Source organism: Micromys minutus (assembly GCF_963924665.1).
Source record: "Micromys minutus genome assembly, chromosome: 22".
In the NCBI taxonomy this organism is placed as follows: domain Eukaryota; kingdom Metazoa; phylum Chordata; class Mammalia; order Rodentia; family Muridae; genus Micromys; species Micromys minutus.
Window position 1 is genome coordinate 22491277 of NC_137957.1, and position 18451 is coordinate 22509727.

Consider the following 18451-nt stretch of genomic DNA (forward strand, 5'->3'; position numbering starts at 1 on the left):
ACACGGAGTTGTTGCAGAGTGCCAGAGTTGTATTCATAGCAGCCATTCAGAGCAACTCACAGCACCCCGGCATTCCTGTCCCTCTGGCCTCCAGACACCACAGTTACTTGCTTCTTCCTCAACACATCCGAACAATTAAAGATTAAATCCTAAAACTGAGAGAGACGGAGCTTTAGGGGCTGCAGAGGCACAGCAAGAATGAGGGTGCAGGCTGGTGGGTGGGTCATGGTCTACAACCCCACGATCCCAGTGCACCAGAGAGAGGGAACCATGGAGCGGGCTAGCTGGTCAGTGCAGCAGAGCCCTGCTCAGTATGTAAGGTAAACGGTGACAGAGGAGGAAGCTGATTGTGCACACATGTGCAGCTGCATACTGTACACATACACGTGTGCAAAGAAGAGCTTCACCGTGCAGTACAGTGTGTATTACAGTGACTTCAGCTTTAAACACGTTAGGGTTTGTTTCTTTGTAGTCTGGAACTGTTTATGTATGTCAGGCATTTGAACTCACAGCCTTCCCAGTGCTGGTTAAAAGGCAGATAGTTACCTATCTTTCGGAAAAGGCCAGGAGGGAAGACACGGTAATTGAACTTGGCCATGTGAAGCACCACAGTCACAGGATCTCTTTCCCCACCATTGAAGTGTGTGCTGTGTGAAGTGGGGAGAAAAACAAGATAATGCTGGCACCGAGCCTTCACTAGCACTGTCCTTTAAAAAGTCACCTCCAGGGAGGATACAGTAGTGTAGTGGAAGTAGACAGATTCAGAGGGAACTTGGAAACAGTCTTAAAACTACTGAGATATTGAAAGTTAGAAAATCCCAGGCGGTCTCCCATCCAAGTGCTAACCAGGCCCGACCCTGCTTAGCTTCCAAGGTCAGACGAGATTGGGAGTGTTCAGGGTGGCATGGCCATGTAGGGGAACACCAAGTCACTGAGGTGGGAGTGGGTGGTTGGGAGTGGGAACACCATCATGGAAGCGTGGGAAGGGGGAAGGGGAGAGGAGGTAGGGGTTAACATTTAAAATTTAAGTCACCATTTGGTTGCTGGGAATTGAACTCAGGAACTCTGGTAGAACAGTCAGGGCTCTTACCCACTGAGCCATCTCTCCAGTTCAACATTTGAAATGTAAATACAGAGAATATCCAATAAAAATGATAATAATAAAAAACAGTATCTGTAATATGAAGTTTAAAAAAGAAAGAAAGTTACAAAATTGTCAGTATGTTTGTGCACATGCATATACATGCATGAAGAGGTATGCTCTGGCATGTGCATCATGGAGACCCCAGATTGATAGCAGATGCCTTCTTCAGTTACATCATCATCATCATTCTTCTTTCGAGACAATGCCTCGCATTTAACTCAGAGCTCACTGATTCGGCTCGAGTGGGTGGTGGATGATCAGCCAGCCCCACGATTCTCTTGTTCTCACTGCCCAGTGCCGGGATCACAGGCTTCTCGGACCACACTTGGCTTTTTTAATGGTTGAACTCAGGTCCTCATGCTTGTCTAGCAGGCACTTTAGCAACTGAGCCATTTTCCCAGGCCCTGAAGATGGAGGGTAGGGTTAGGTAGGGTTCAGTGAGTTGGAGGAAAATCTTTAGTAGTCTTTAAGAAATTTAGATCTATGAAGGTAGTACTCATTTTGAACATGCTACATGACGTTTTTATGGGGAAATGTAAACACTTTTGGATTCAACCCAGATAACCCAGGAGGCCAAAGGGAAGTTTCCAAGTTAGTTTGGTCCCCAGGGAGTTTATTGGGATTGCTTATAAGAACTTAATAAAAATTGTCAACAAGTTGCAAACTGGAAGAAAATACTAATATGTCATACATAAAACAAAAGGCAATCATACAGACTGTAGAAAGAACTCTTAATAAAACCCAACAATGAAAATTTGTCAAAATGTCTAATTTTAAAGTGAGCTTCGTGAATTTGGTGGTGTGTGCCTGCAGTCAGGACTTGGGAGGCTAAAGCAGGAGCATCGCGACTTCGTGGGCTACGTGGCAAGATGCTGTCTCTAGTGCACGCAGAGAAAGGGGAAGTCTAAGGACAGGTCTGACGGTGCGCAGACTGCATTGCTCAAATGTTTGCTGGTGGGATTGTAAAATCCTACACTGCAGTGCTACAGAAAACAACCTGTGCAGAACTGCATCTATCTCAGAGGCCCGATAACTTAAGCTCATAGAAATCTGTTATTTATACTTACTGCCTCACTATTTGTAATTCCAAACTGTAAACAGTTTGATGTTCCTTAATAGGTAAGTGGTTAAACAGACTGTGATGGATCCATGTGTGGTGGCACATGCATTTACTCCCAGTTTGTAGGAGGTAGAGGCAGACAAATTTCTCTGTAAGGTTGAGGCCAGCCTGGGCTATTCCATGGGATTGCCTAAACAAAACAAAAAAAGAAAAAGGAAACTATAAGAAAACCACAGTACCTTTATGTAGTTTTGTCACTTTAGATGATTTGGGGAAGATATTGAGGTTTGTGAAGAGCTAGTCTGTGAACAAGATCATGGGTACTGACTGCTTATTGCTGCTGTGAAGATACAGTTGTGATCAGTATTTCAGAGGTGTGTGGGTTTGTATGTTACAAGTGTGGACTTCTAACAACAACCAGCTCAGTTTACTAACTGTACAGAAGCGTCTCTAGAGTTCCGAGCGCTGATTTGATAGGTGCTCAGGGTCTATTCTCTATTGTGTGTGTGTTGCGCATACATGTGTTCGCATACATCTTTACAGATATGGTACACATGTAGAGGTTAGAGGACAAGTTTTGGGGAGTCAGTTCTTTCCTTTTGCTGTGGATTTCAGGGATCAGACTCAAGTGGTCAGCTTTGTGTCCCATTCTTTTACCCATTGAATCATCTTACTGGCCTTGATTTTATTCTTTATTTTATTTTACAGTTTCAGTAGACATGTCTTCTCCAGGTTAAGCATCTTTAGCTGTCTACTGTGTGGTAAAGTCATTGTGGTTGTCTCTATTTGCAGCTCTATTAAAATGGGATGTCGAGCTGTGAATATCCCATTTCATGGTAACCTGTTCTACTGTTTGTTGTTTTTATGGCTGGCTTTGTGGAACTCCACTCCATCATTTCAGCTTCTCATTTTTCACTGTCTTAAACTCCTTTTAAATGTTGATTTTGTATAGTACCTGAACACTGTAGGCAGATTGAGTACATTTTTCTTTTGGCTATGTACTTTCACAAAGGTAGTAGCTAAGGTTGAGATCATTGAAACATGCAAAAAATTTGTAACATTTAGGTTTTCTGTTTTTTGTTTTTTTAACCAGGAATTTCGGCAGAAAGTAATGCTAGGAACTCCATTCCTAGTGATTTGGCTGGTTGGGTTTATCGCAGACCTAAACATTGATTCTTGGCTCATTAAAGGATTAATGTATGGTGGTGTTTGGGCTACAGTACAATTTCTTTCCAAGTAAGTGTGTTCTTTTTAACTTTAATTTTATGAAAGAACCAAGTTGTACCCTGCTATGTCGAATTAATATTTTATATGTTTAGAATAATGACTATGAAATTATTTTTAAGCATTATTAAAATTATTCAAAAGGTTTCTTAATGACAGAAATCAAGCATGTGATTTTTAAAGCTAAAATATATTCTTAGAAAGTTAAAATATTTCTTTAGCAGTGAATTTGGGTTTGTTACCCTTCTGTGGTATTGCTTTTGGTTGTTGGCATTGGACAAGTAAGAGTTCTGGCTTATCAGCAGAGCGGACTGTGCTCTGCACAGCCACAAAGCAGTCCTCTCCATTTCTGCAAACACCGACCACTTCCTTTCTTGTTGAGTCTTCTTGCCCTAAATGTTGCCTGGTTCAGCCATCCTAGGACGGTATCTATGACCCAAATCTTCCTATTAACTTTCCTTCTTTAATCATCTTATTTTCACTGGAAATTTAGAAAGACTTTGGGAATAGTTCACACAAGAATAACTAGTCATAGGCTAGTGTTAGTTCTCAGAAGGGGTGACTGCTGGTAATTAATCTCTAGTATTTCCAGGAACTCTGACAGGTTATTAAATACTAAAAAGGAAATCACCAAGGCTACTTGGTCTACATGGATAAAGGGTCCTGTTTTCATCAGTGAGATTCATTGGTATTTCTTCCTAACGTTAACTATGACAAACACAAGCCTTCGGTGCACTGAGTCAGCTAGTTTGTTTTACTTGAGGATATGTGCCCGGGCCTAAACCCAACTGGGAAGGCTAGGAGAGATGTGCACGGCCTTGTTCTCACTTGCCAGAACTGTAATAATGTTCTTGAAGAATGTGCTGGATGACGAAGGTGCAGTATATTAAAGTGCGTGACTGATTCCAACAAGTTGGAATACACTGAAGTTCTAAAGATGCAAAGGATGTGGAATATGGTTATGTTCTTGGTAGGCTAAAAGAATCCTGATGTACTGTGAAACAATCAAGGTATTTAAATATCTTTGACTTTTGTGATTCTAATCTCAATATTCATTTTATAATGAAATATGCCACTTACATTTTATAAAATCTGTGTTTTACAGGTCTTTTTTTGATCATTCAATGCACAGCGCATTGCCCCTTGGGATATATTTGGCAACCAAATTCTGGATGTATGTGACATGGTTCTTCTGGTTTTGGAATGATATCCTTTGTTGTGGAAATGTGTTTAGTGCAGTCTGACTCAAGCATCCGGCGATGTGACATTATAAGTGAGCTTGTGCTCCTGGGAACGTGGGAGCTAATATAGATAATGTTTGTGTTCTATACTTAGTGTTTTAAAACTGTAACAATCACAAACTAATTCAGCCAATATTAACTCAATTTAAAAAATTCACCTATATCTTGTAAGCTAATGTTATTTCATTTTGTTGATGGGAAAATGTAGGCCTTAGGAGCCCCAGGCTATATAATATAGCTGGTCTTTGGAAAAGGTCGATTGAAAGCTGTCGAAGTATTTCTGACATTGTCAGAAAATGATGGTCATGTTTTACATGTTTACAGTATACAACTCTCCTAAAGACCTTCATCTCCATCCCCGCCTCCACTCTCTCATTTGCAATGGGATCTTGTTATATATTCACAATAATCCTCCTGCTTCAGCTTCCCAAGGGTTAGGGACTTTGTTAAGCTTCCATTTTGTTTTGGTTTTGGTTTTTTAAAGTCTTTACTGAATATCTTTTGCTTCATTAAAAAAAAAGCAATTAATGTATCAAGCATCCGTTTCATACATTACCACATTATCAACATGAAATCTAATTTTTCTTTTTTGAATTTTTGAAACAGATTCTCTTTAAATAACCTGTCCTGGAACTCACAGTGTGGACCAGGCTGGCCTCAAATTCATAGATTCACCTGCCTCTGCCTGCCAGATGCTGGACTGAAAGATTGTGCCAGTACATTCCGCACAAAATACTTTTTAAAAATAGCATAGTTTATAACTACTGGGCTGGAGAGATGGCTCAGTGGTTAAGAGCACTGACTGCTCTTCCAGAGGTCCTGAGTTCAATTCCCAGCAACCACACAACCGTCTGTAATGGGATCTGATGCCCTCTTCCAGTGTGTCTGAAGACAGCCACAGTGTATTCACGGACATGAAAGGAATAAATCTTTAAAAACTGGAACTCATTACACACAAACCTGTTTACCACATCATCTGGCTCATTTGGTTTTGACAGGGTTTTATCTTGTAGTCTAGCCTGTCTTGGAATTCTGTCGTCACGGGGGCTCTGCCTCAGCTTCCAAACCCTTCAGCCTTTGGCTGAAGGCCTATACTGCTGTGTTCTTTTTTAACTTCTTTATTTGTTCTTTGGTTCCTTTACTTTTTGTAATAGCAACAAGTTAAAAAGTAATACTCTGCTCTTTGAGCACATTCTGTACATAAGACCAGTGTTCTGCTTCTTCGGGTCATTTTGTCATTATGGAAATGCAACTGGGGAGAATCGTTAGGTTTTCCAGCGTGTTCCTGTGTGTATGTAGTCAGTCCTCATTGCCAGTCTACAGGCATTGCTATGTACTTTGGTGTGGGTTTCTTTTGAATCCATTGAACCTTAGCATCAGTGTGTAATGACTGAAAGCCAAAAGCTCTAATACTTATTTTTAAAATCAGTATTTTATTTTATTTTTATTTTCCTTTTTTTAAAAAAATTGTTTTCTTTTAAGCTTTGTAAAGTTGACCTTTAGAAATGAGTCTTGTACTCACGAAGCTGTAACTATCAGCTTTTGGGAGTGGACTCAGTGATTGGCTGTGAGTGAGCTCTCTGGCTCTAGTGAAGCTCAGAAGTGCATTCAAAAGGTAAAAAGAACAAATAAAACCACCATATTCAAGAAGGAGGGCATTAAAGCTGAAAGTTTTCTGGAAGTGATTGCACACAGCTGTCAGCACCGCTGGGGAGGCTGAGGGAGGGTTAAGAGTTCAAGCATGGCCTTGGGTATTAGCCTTTTATGCTCTAGTTTTTCTTGGTTTATTGTTATGGTTTCTTGGTCTCAGTTTGTTTTCTTATTTCTGGGAGCACCTATTTGTCTGTCTTATTACTTTAGCCTTACATTCTTATTTGGTAAGATTTACATTTCACTTTTGAGTATTACAGTTGTGTATGCTGTGGGTATGTGTGTTCCTGCCGTGGTCACGGTCCGGTCACACTGGGAGTTGCTTTTCTTCTTCCATGCAGATTATGTGGGTTGGATTCGGGCTCATGTTTTCACAGCACGAACAGTGTTTTTACCTTTACCCACAGAGTGTCTCACTGGTCCTCCTGTTTAAATCAGTTCTGGAACAGTTCGTTTGCTTCTGTCTTCAGGTTTGGTTGTCTTCAAGATAGGATTCTTTGTTTTGTGGCTGCTGTAAACTTTGCTCCTTTGATTTTTCTTGAGAATAAGCTAGTGTAATTGTTTTGCCATTGCTGTTCATCTTTCATCTTTTCTATGATTAACTGAAGTGAATTTACTCAGACTTTGATGTTTTCTCTGATAGTCTTCAGAGTAATTTTTGTGTTTTCCTATAGGCTTTGGTGTCTGGATAATACCACTTCACCATCTGATCTGGCTGTTTCTATCTACCAGTGTGTGGGTGTGCACGTGCGTGTGTACGTGTGTGTGCATGCATGCACGTGTGTGTGTGTGTGTGTGTGTGTGTGTGTGTGTGTGTGTGTGTGTGTGTGTTTTGAAGCTCATAGTTAAAAGAGTAAAATATAAAATAATCCTCTGTGAGACGAATTGGCGGTGTTTTTTTCTTAGTGCTGGTGCAGAGGTCAGAGTGTCACCGAAGGGCTGTATGCTGGGATTGCTTAACAGAGACAGATAATGATTTCCCTTTCTGCTTCTCTTATGTTGAATGTGGTTATTAAGTGTTCAGATTAATCAAACACATGTATAGTTATCTCATTCAAGTTGTATTTTCTATAACCGACCTTCATGGAAGAGATAAGCATGCTGTGTTTACGTCATCTTTCAGCGTTCTTGTATGTTAATCATCTCTACATCACATCTTAAAAATGCTATTGAGTAAACCAGATATTCTGTATGCCAGGCTGTCTTTAGCAGTGTTTTTTATAGTGTCTCGTTCCTTTATATTTATAAATGCCCCGTACAGTGGTTGTAAACCTTGCTATTTTAGGAAAGTTTAAAATGTTTTCTAAAGCTAACATGTTTACCTGCTCACTTGCTTGTGTTCAGCTTTGTAGTTTCACCTTTACGTTGTTCAGCACCCCTGCTATTGGATAGTGCTTCTCACACTGAGCTAGATGTAACCATATCCCCCATTGAGACACCTCCCCAGTGAGTCTAGCTTATGTCAAGTGAACAGTTAGAGCTAATATAGCAGATATCTGAAGAGTTTGGTGTCTGTACATATTTATATAATATGTAAAATTTTTGATGCAAGAAGAAAAGTATGTGTCTAACTTTGAATGTGAAAATTACTTTTGTTAAAAGTGATATTGATCACCTAATCTACGGAGGTTTTAATGATGCCAACTTTTAAAGTGTCATGTAAGGTTTTGTGGATTAATAGAAAGTTGTAGTTTTTCCTTTTGTACTTAGGTATGAGTATAATGGGAAAGTATAATCGAGTTTAGAAAATGTACCTTTTTGGCCAATAGGTAATTCTTGTGTGGTAAGAGCATATGGTCTATAAAGTTCTATATGAGAGCTTAGTTACCATTGCTGCCTTAGATCCTTAACTTGGACACATCTCAACTTCTTATTCATCCACCTCCCCTTCCTTGCCAACAGTGTTGCTCTTTTCTACAATTTTGGAAAGTCTTGGAAATCAGATCCAGGGATTATTAAAGCTACAGAAGAACAAAAGAAGAAGGTGGTGATGTACCCACTTAACTGCCAGTTTATTAATATTTACAGCAGAGACTCAGATAAAGGGGCAGAAACTGTAGAATTGGGGACAGTTGAAGCAGAATTGTGTGCACATCTATATTTTACATGGTGTCAGCTGGTGATGCCACGCTTTATATCATGTGATGTAACATCCCTTTCCTTTACCAAAGGTGCTCTGGTGTTCTCAGAGGTGAATGTTATATCGGAAACATCTCTTTAACAGCCACCCCAAGGACATGGTTCAGTGACCCACTAAACTAGAAACCCAGTCAACTGGTCGCTCAGATACCCCACTCCAATAGCCAAAATACTAGATATGACTGGTGTAGGGCATCGTTTTCTTCAAACACAGGGGTTTGAGGCTAAATGTATGTGAAGTTTTCTGTCAGTAGGGAACTGGATTAGGTATTTCAGATTTTTTTTTAAAGAGTTGTTTTAGCTGAAATACCACATGTAATCTTGGCCCCTGGGAGACAATAGCAGGAGAACCAGGAAGTATACCTATCGGTGCTATGGAAGGACCATGTCTCAAAAAAAAAAAAAAAAAAAAAAAAAAAAAAAAAAAAAACAAAACAAAACAAAAAAAAAACCAGAAAGCTCTTTTTTAAAAGGAAACAAATCTTTTTTTTTTTTTTTTTTTTTTTTTTTTTTTTTTAAGGAAATAAGTTTTAATGAATCATTTTTGTCCACATAGAGATTTCTGTGCTGATATTTTCAGCTCCTACACAGTGATGGTGTAGCAAAGGCGAGTCACTCAGCAAGTCTCACTTGAACTTAAAAAGTTTGAGTAGAATGGCATGTTTTTTGATTCCTAGTAATAACAAAAGAACTGCTGAGCGTTATTCAGTTTTGAGTAAAAAAAAATGTTTTTTGTTTTTAAATCCACAGACCATAGTTGAACTTGCAGAGACTGGCAGTCTGGACCTCAGCATATTCTGCAGCACCTGCTTGGTAATATTCCTAACTTTCTCTCATTGTCTGTCCCCTCTTCCCGCTGACAGCGTCATAGCACTGAGGGAGTATTGGGTAGAGCGCTCCACACACCCTGTAGTCTGTGGTAGAGGGTGAAGGGGAGCGATACCTACGTCTGGGCTGTGTCTCTTCCCAGGAACAGCCCCTGACTGCACCTCAGTCCACTCACGTCTGGTCTTACCCTCTGTATCCTGCCAAGTGTGACTTAATGAAAGCCCACAACTACTTAACAGCAAGCAGTGTAGCTAGGGCTTAAAATGTTTTCCTTGAGTTTAAAAGTCACAGAATGAAAATTTCATAGATTAATTTTTTAGACAGATAGTCTTAAATACACTTGGAGCATTTGTCTGGAGGTGTCTGTGCAACTTGGAGTACTATATTGTCTTTAACTGAAAAGTGGTTCTTTTCAGTCAAGGCATACACTAAAACTTAAAAGTACTGTTTACTAAATCAACTAGTTATCTTATGATAGACATTTTAAACTTAGTTTTTAGACATTTGTAAAATACTATAAACATTGCCACAAATGTTAAAATTCCCCAAACCATACATCGAATTAAAGGCATTTAAATTATATACAGCAAGTGTAAACTAATGTCTTGTTATTAGTACATAATAGTAAAGACATAAAATGATTGATGTAACTTAGGACTGTGGGCAGGTTTAGACAGCTCAGATTTCCATTTATAGGTGGAATATGTTTGTGCCTGTTCTTTTCATTTCCTGTCAGAAAAGGGAATTCCCACCCGACAGAAGACAGCCACCCACCACACACTTCCATGTTCTTCATTAACTAGGTGATTTTTGTTTTTGTTTTTTTTTTTTTTCAAGTTGCTCAGAATTTTTTTTCTCTCTTACAACTTTATTTAAAAAAAAAAAGAGGGATACATGTACAGATTTTAAAGGCATTTTGGCATAACACTATATGAATATATTTTTTTGTCAGTACTTAATTCTTTTAGAGGTTTGATAGCATGCATTGAAATCCCACTAGTTACCATAAGCATAAAGTACATGGAGGACAGAATGTAACATGGAAACAGTTTTCTTGGTGGGTATAGATTAAGCATAATTATCTTTGAATACCAAAAATTGCCACAAGGCTATATTCTTATCTCTTGAATTATTAATGATTTAAGGTCCAGGTGTACCACACTCTGAGAGGGTGCTATACACTTATTTTTTTCTAAGGACTGAGGCTTTCACTATTTGGCCTTTGTTATTCTTGAGCTTCATATGGCCTGTGAGTTGTTCTGGGGTGTTCAGAGCTTTCTGGGGTTAGTATCCAATCATCAGTGACTGTATATTATGTCTGTTCTTTTGTGAGTGGATTATCTCAATCAGGATGATATTCTTTAGATGCAGCCATTTTCTTAAGAATTTCATAAAGTCATTGTTTCTGATAGCTGAGTTGTACTCCATTGTGTAAATGTACCACAATTTTGTATCCATTCATCTACTGAAGGACATCTGGGTTCTTTCCAGCTTCTGGCTATTATAAATAGGGCTGCTATGAACATTGTGGTGCATGTGTCTTTGTTGTATGTTGAATCTTCTCTGGGGTAAATGCCCAGAAGTGGAATAACTGGGTCTTCAGGTAGAACTATGTCCAATTTTCTGACAGATTTTTTAAGTGGTTTTACCTAAAGGAATATGCAGTGCTGGAAGCGCTTGAAGTGGGAGTAGGCTTTGATGTGTGATCTGCCTTCTTCATAGATTTAGTCACATCTATGAGAAGGAAGAGCTCTCCTTTCCGTTAGTCCACAGATGATTCTTGTTGGTTTAAGAGCTGCAGTCTACTTTTCCCGGCTACATCAGGATAGCATATAACCTATGAATTAAGTTTGCAATCATTTATTGTAACAAGTTTATCTTTAATTCTTAGTTTGTAGAGCTGTGGAACACTTCCAGAACTCATACTATTCAGTCTGAAGAAACAGTGCTCAGTTGTCACTCAGTAACACTCTCCGTTCTTTTCTTTCTTGTTAACAGATTGTTTTAAGATGTCTTATTACAGAGTACTTTACCTTCTTTGTTGCTATAGTTTTTGCTTTAAACAAATTAGCAGTAATTTTGTTTGATTTTCTTGTTTGGAAATGTTGATATAACTCAAAAAACACAGTACTGTCTTTTCAGTTGTATTATGATAATATAAATGTTCATCTTTTACTTTCTTATATACAGTGCTTTTTATAATACTTCCCTGTCTATTATTAGATTCGGAAGCCGGTGAGGTCCAAACACTGTGGTGTGTGCAACCGCTGTATTGCGAAATTTGATCACCATTGCCCATGGGTGGGTAACTGTGTAGGTAAGTTACATTAGCAACCTTTTAGGTGTGCTGTTAGTTTAAATTACTTCAGGTAACTAATGAAATACAGTATTTAAATAGATAGTTCATTTTCACACCCCACATGCTTTCTAAATTAATTTCTGGTTGTCTGTATAGCAACTCATTCAGTGCATGTACTGTATGGGGTGTGTGTGGAAATCAGTCTGAAGAGTCTAAGTGTTTCACTGTGCATTCTTCTGATGTCTGCTTTGTCCTCCTTTCTCTATTGAGTAAGAAGAAAATTCATCTGATGAGGCAAATTTAAGCATTAAGCAGGAGAGAGTACAGCAATAGTTAATACTTGAAAAGTGTGTGCAGAGGCAGGGAAGACTGGCAGTGGGAACCCCACTAGTCTGCAGTCTGAGAAGAGTACTTTAGCCATCTGAAAGTAGCTTCAGATGGACAAGGTGATAGAAAGGAAATGCCTACAAAGACTGCATGGCCATGGGAGAGGAGCTCTTGGAAATCTCCATTGCAAGGGTTATAAAAGGAAGATGGAAAGGTTTAATGGGACCCTCGGATCTGAAGAGTAGGATTGAAAGCCACAGTTACATTATGTGTTCCTTTGGGGGACTTCCTTGCCTTCAGAATGAACACCATTGCTTTCCTCACGAGTGTATTCTTATTTTAAAACTGTTATTGCAACAATTTTCTTGAGCCGTCTTACAAAATAAATAATGCATGTGATTACCATCCAAGTCATGCCACACCCCTCATACATTCCTGGTGAGGTGTGACTAGTTGTTTTTCTCTTAGCTGAAAACACTTGCTTCTGTGTTGTTCTAGGTGCGGGCAACCACAGATACTTTATGGGCTACCTGTTCTTCTTGCTGTTTATGATCTGTTGGATGATTTATGGTTGTGTTTCTTGTGAGTACATTTAATTTCTGCCTTCCTAAAACATAAATGTTTATATACTTGGCTTTTATTGTGTTAACAAACTAATGTAATTACTAAAAATCTTTTATAAAAAATGTATTGTTTGGGGGCATTTAATGAAATGTAAAGGAAAACAGCAAGGTAACCTGTTTATCAACTGTATCCAGTGTCTAGTTCAAGCAAGCACTGGTCAGTGAGTTCCCTCTTATTATGCCTGTTCTTTGTTGTTCTAATAAGCTTTGAAAAATTTCTGGGTCAGATACGCTACCACATGCTTGCTCCAGCGCCTGTGCTAGCTGCTCTTTCCCACCACACGGTTGAGAAAACAAACTGTTTAAAGTACTGCCCGCTGGGCAATGGTAGCGGGTTTCAGAAGTTACTGTTTAAAGATAAATCGTCACTTGTTTTATTATGGGCTTACTCCCTTAAGAGTTTAGAGGAAGATGCTGGTTCCTGTGATTCTGGACTTGGAAAAATAGAGGTAGCAATAAATAAAAGGACAGTCATAAATACAGTCCCCAAAGAGATTGAAAAAAAGATGTGGTCCAGGAACTTCACCTGATTTCTAGATCGACATACCTAACAAAGAACACTTTCCTACCCACAGACGTCATTAATAATTCTTCTGCTAGTTTGTGTGGGAAAAATCCTTCCTTACGAGTTGCCTTGTATCATGTATCTTGTTTACAGACAGTGTTCCCTCCAGTACTGGGAACTTGAACTAGCAGTCTGACACTGTTCTTATCAGACAGGAATGTGTTTTAAGTTTAGCAGCCATTTTCTCAGTTTTTGCTCTGGTATGTTTTTATTGATGTATTATATAGAATTACTGAGACTATGGAAACAGTTGCTGTTTATATCATGAGCTATTTAGACTGTTGTCAGCATACACCCGAGGAGACCGGAAGAGTGAAGGTGTCACTTGTCTTCTGATTTTAGACTGGGGACTTCACTGTGAGACCACTTACACAAAGGACGGGTTTTGGACATACATTACTCAGATTGCCACATGCTCTCCTTGGATGTTCTGGATGTTTCTGAACAGTGTGTTTCACTTCATGTGGGTGGCTGTGTTACTCATGTGTCAGATGTACCAGGTATGTGCAAGTGCTTTTTCCTTAATATGTTAACAGTAGAACTGCAGAACTTCTCTTTCCAGCCCCTCTGGCTTGTTAAGGGTCAGCTTTATTTTTTATTTGCTTTTCCACCTCCTGTCTCTTTTATACTCTGGTTTCAGAAGAATCTTTACTCTTAATTCGGGTATTTGCAAGTGGGACCTATGTAAACTTATATTATGAGACTCTTAATTTTGTGTATATTTTAATGATACTGATTTATTGTTTATAAAAGTACTTATTCAAAAGTCTTTCACGGATCTTCTCTTTCTCTTTGGCTTTTTTGGGACGATATCCCTTTGTAGAGCAGGCCAACTCTGAATTTGGGGTCTTCCTGCCTAAGCTGTCTGAGCGCTAGGATTACAGGCATGTGCACTGACTTGCAAAGACTCCGGGAGACTGACTGTTCACTGTCCATTGGTCTGTGTGCAGTGTTCAGCCACCTGTCTTATACTTTGATGTCTAATTGGCCACTATTCACAGGTGAAGATACAGTGTGAAGTAGCTTGATGTTCTGTGGAAAACCAGTTTTCTGTGCTGGAGAATTTTGTTTTTATTAAATGTTCAGAAAGGATAATGGGCTGCTTTTCCTTCTTAGATAACATGTTTAGGTATTACTACAAATGAAAGAATGAATGCCAGGAGATACAAGCACTTTAAAGTTACAACAACTTCTATCGAAAGTCCATTCAAGTACGTATATATTTATAAATGTAATGTTTTCCTTTGTTAATGCTTTCTTAGAAAGCAAATGCAGTAATATCTAGTAAATACATCAAAAGGACGTATTTTCCATAGGTGTAAGTGTTGTCTATAGAGCAACATCTGAAGTAGGGGAGTTTATTTTCGTTGTGCTTACACTTGGTTTAATTATTACTGAGTTTAAGGTTTTGTAGAAGTGACATTAGTTCATCAGAACTATGATATAGAATCTGTCACATTAGCTCAATATACAGTTATAGTCTTAATGTAGACTGTAATGTTCACCTCTTACCCAATGCTTAGAAGTAACTACACTAATTACATGAAATATTTAAAGTTGAGGGTTTTTGTAAGACTAGTACGGACCCTCAAACATCTGTGGTATGACTAGTTATCATATACTTCTGGAAGGGAAACAGACTTTTACATAAAAAGGAAGACTCGTGGTAGAGGTGTGAATATAATGCTTTCTAACTGTTACTGAAGTCTCTGGTCCCTGAGCTTACCGGACATCCTTCATATAGACTGGTAATTTTACTAACGCCCATTGACAAATTTAGACTGTATGATTCATTCATTGGTTTTGCGTTTATTTCTTTTCTCAATTTTGAACCTAGTCTGGAAACTAATTGATGAAGCATGGCTTTTGTTGTGTGTTTTAGAAGCAAATACTGTATATAGCTCAGAAGTGGAGCAGTTGGGTCACTATAAAGTATAATTGCGTAGTATCTTAAAAAGAATAAAATAAGTGCTTATAGAGATGTGGATATTCATTTTGCAGTGATAAATCACTTCTTTCTTACAAGCAGCCTAAATTTTTAAGCTTAGAAAAAAAAATGTTATCGTAAGAAATATACAAACTCATTAAATTATTCATACTAACTGAATTCTCCTTTCTTTTGGGATCTGATTTTAGCCATGGATGTGTAAGAAATATTATAGACTTCTTTGAATTTCGATGCTGTGGCCTCTTTCGTCCTGTTGTTGTGGACTGGACCAGGCAGTACACTATAGAGTATGACCAAATGTCAGGATCTGGGTACCAGCTTGTGTAGCAGCCTCTTACGCCGGGAAACGATGCTGCTGAGTGGTGCCTGAACATTGTGTCTGCCCGTCTCTCCCTGGAGTCCACGTCCTTGGAACAATTAGCATGCTATGTGTAGGGCTAACCGTGAACTTTACAGCCTTTGTTCAGTACTTTAGTAACAAAAGCAAACATGGACAGAACACACTGCCACGTCTAGGAAGAAAAGATCATAAAGAGAATTCACGGTTCTTAATGTTTGAATTCACATCATTCTCAACTTTTTGGTTTTGTTCTCACAACATTTTTCATGAAAAACTGAACTTATTCTGTTACTAGAGATGGCGTACCAAGAATATATGTTGTTATAACTAAAACTAAATTTATGTTATACAGCTATATTGTATTATGCAGTACTTACGAGTATTGCATTTAATTCCAAGAAAATTGTCTTAAATTGATGCCTAGTATTATGTACACTTTAGATGTACATGTAAATACTGTGATGAAAATCATGTGGTTTTATTAGAGGTCTGCTGTACTATGTCCCAAAGGCACGGGAATAATGTTCATGGAAACGTGCTCGCTCTTCCGTTGCCGCCAGCTCTCGAGATGCTGGTTTATTTCTAGTTCAGTGAAATAATTCCTAGTAACCTGCTCTGAGGTCTCACGGTCTGACAATACAGCACTTGCATGAGTATACTAAGTCATAATATTTTGTTGAAATTTAAAGCCCTACTAAGTGCATGATACACTGCATAGAATGTTTACTAGCAGATACTGTCCAGTGAAGCATAAATTAGGATTTAATTTCATGTGCAAAACAGCCCAATTTTTTAAAGAGTTAAGGTGGATTTTCAACAAGAAGCAAAACAAATAAGCTAATGCAAAAATCTTTATTAATAGAGATAAGTGGTTAATGCTTTTTAAATTCTGAGCTGAAAAATAAATTGTAAACAAAATAATGGAGTCTAGGCTAAAGATGGAGCATGATCTCTGTACATAGCACATGTGAATAAACGAAAAGCTAGGAATATTCTTTCTAAATGACCTATCAGAAAGAGGAATTTAAACCCCAGGGTTGTTTTACTTTCTCCAATACTGAATATGTTTTGAAGTTGGTAACACTTTCTGAAGCCTTCTCAGATCTTACTGTTAAGTGTGACGCACTGATCAAGTTCTGTTGCAGCGTTTCCATACCCTCAGGATTGATTTGTCACTGCTTCCATGAATATTGTTTACAGGGAGACTCGGGCTAGCCCTCATACATGCTGTAGCAAACTGTGGTTCGAAACCTGTGGGAGGGGCTGGGGCGGGGTCAGACTGACATCCTAGACCAGTGTAAAGATTGTGTATCTGTATATAAATAATTTATCAAATAGTTTTCTCTTTGTGTCTATATGTATTAGTGTTTTTAAAGCTGCTCATTTCATTTTGTCCAACCAAAAAGAAAAGGGAGATATTAATGAGCTTCTAGTGATGTTCAATAGCTGTTAATAGGCACTATACTCTGCAAGCTCGCTGCATGTCCAGTGCTAGGTAAAGTTAGTATTCCCTGTACGTGCTGCTTACAGGTGGTAAAGCAAGCTAGTGGTCCACCCGCCCTGCCTTAGTAAGAGGAGCAGCGACATGTCATAGGCGACGCTCAGTATTTCCAAGTACTACCATTTTATAGTAACTTCTGTGACCATACGTCACCCCACAAAATACCCTTATTGTACTCAAGGGTTTTAATATTAGAATTGGCATATGTACTTTATTTTTGAAAAGGGAAGAGATGGGTGTGGGGTGGTAATAGCATTGTACCATTTTGTCATAGAATGTAAAAAATTGGTCAACTGTACAAATGTCTGCTAGTTTTGGCTATTAATGGGGGAAAATTTTAGGTAATTTTTAAATTCAAAGTTTATAAAATGCTAGGATTTGTTTTAATTTTGTATTTCGAGTCACTTCACATGAAGACTCAGTTGCAATTTTTATCAGATACATTTTTATCAACAGTTAAAGACTATGGTGGTTTTCTCAGTTTGAGTAAGAATGTTGTTACCATGTTCTTTCTTTGTGGTACAGTATTCTTTCAGTGCAGGAGCTGCTTCTCAGTAAAGCAGACAAACCCCTGTAGATGTGTAACTCCATGGAAGGTATTTTCGAGGAGCGCGTCTGGAACAGGATTGTCAGATGGTCTCCAGGCAACTCTGCAGCATGTTTCCTTACTCTGTAGGTCGTGTGGGTAGGGCCAGTTGAATCCCGTTCTCAGGCTGTTTGAAGGGTTCCCTTTGAGAGACAGTTCTTACTGGTCAGTTGGATTCTTTAGGAAGTAGGGACTAAGTTCTTTGGAGTTTCTCACTCATACTTTTGTTGTTGTAGGAGTTTATTTTAAATACCAGGCATTAAGAAGCATCCCACGTAAGCCATGAGTGTTTCTGTTTTTTGTTTTCTTTATTTATAACTGTGCCAAGTATTACTTGCTACTTACTGTGTTACTCTGTGGAAAGAAAAACTTGTAAAGTGTTTAATAAATCAGTCCTCCTTACATAATTTAAACCTGTCAAAATTTTGTAAAATATTAATCAAAATAAATATTGACTCTTAAATGTGGTGTCTGCTCAGTTCATTTAGAAGAAATCCATAAAACTGATATGAAGATTCTATATTTCTGTTTTGATCAGATCAAAGTCAAGTGCAGGATTTATAGGGATTTGCCAACGTAAAACTGTTGGTAACTGTTGTCGAGTGTGTAAATCTTTTCCAATAGAAAGACAACCTTTTTCTGTAGTGTATTTGGATTCCATGAGGGTAATAAGAACCTCGGGGGAAACAAATCTGAATTTTGAATGTATGGATGTCTAAAGCATTATTTTTACAAAAATGATTTCTACCAAACTTTGATCCCGGTTACTTCAAATGCTAGGCATGGCCAACAAAAGCATTTTCTTTTGCAAATTTGGAAGGCAGAATTATCAGTCTCATTTCCTGAGGTCTGAGGCTGGGGCTATCAATCGGGTTGTTTCAGGCTGGACTAACATTTAGTTAATAACTAACTTTATGTGTGAGATAGATGAGCTACAGAACTACCTAGAGCTCAAGTGACAATGTTTGAACTCTGT

The 18451-nt window shown here is 38.4% G+C and overlaps 1 protein-coding gene across 2 annotated transcripts in view; it reads left to right on the plus strand.

Annotated features, from left to right (window-relative positions):
- Window positions 1–17938, plus strand: part of ZDHHC17 (zDHHC palmitoyltransferase 17) — a gene marked incomplete at its 5' end in the record, with an annotated part of 62346 nt that extends 44408 nt beyond the window's left edge. The window contains 9 exons of one of the 2 annotated variants that reach the window (XM_080935077.1): window positions 3298–3440; window positions 4534–4634; window positions 8179–8306; window positions 9209–9271; window positions 11510–11603; window positions 12411–12494; window positions 13443–13600; window positions 14217–14311; window positions 15237–17938. In XM_080935077.1, the coding sequence (XP_080791203.1) occupies window positions 3298–3440; window positions 4534–4634; window positions 8179–8306; window positions 9209–9271; window positions 11510–11603; window positions 12411–12494; window positions 13443–13600; window positions 14217–14311; window positions 15237–15375 (1005 nt within the window). In that variant the 3' untranslated portion in view covers window positions 15376–17938. The remainder of the gene's footprint in view (window positions 1–3297; window positions 3441–4533; window positions 4635–8178; window positions 8307–9208; window positions 9272–11509; window positions 11604–12410; window positions 12495–13442; window positions 13601–14216; window positions 14312–15236) is intronic. The other variant, XM_080935078.1, reaches the window with a different exon arrangement.
- Window positions 17939–18451: the final 513 nt, after the last annotated feature.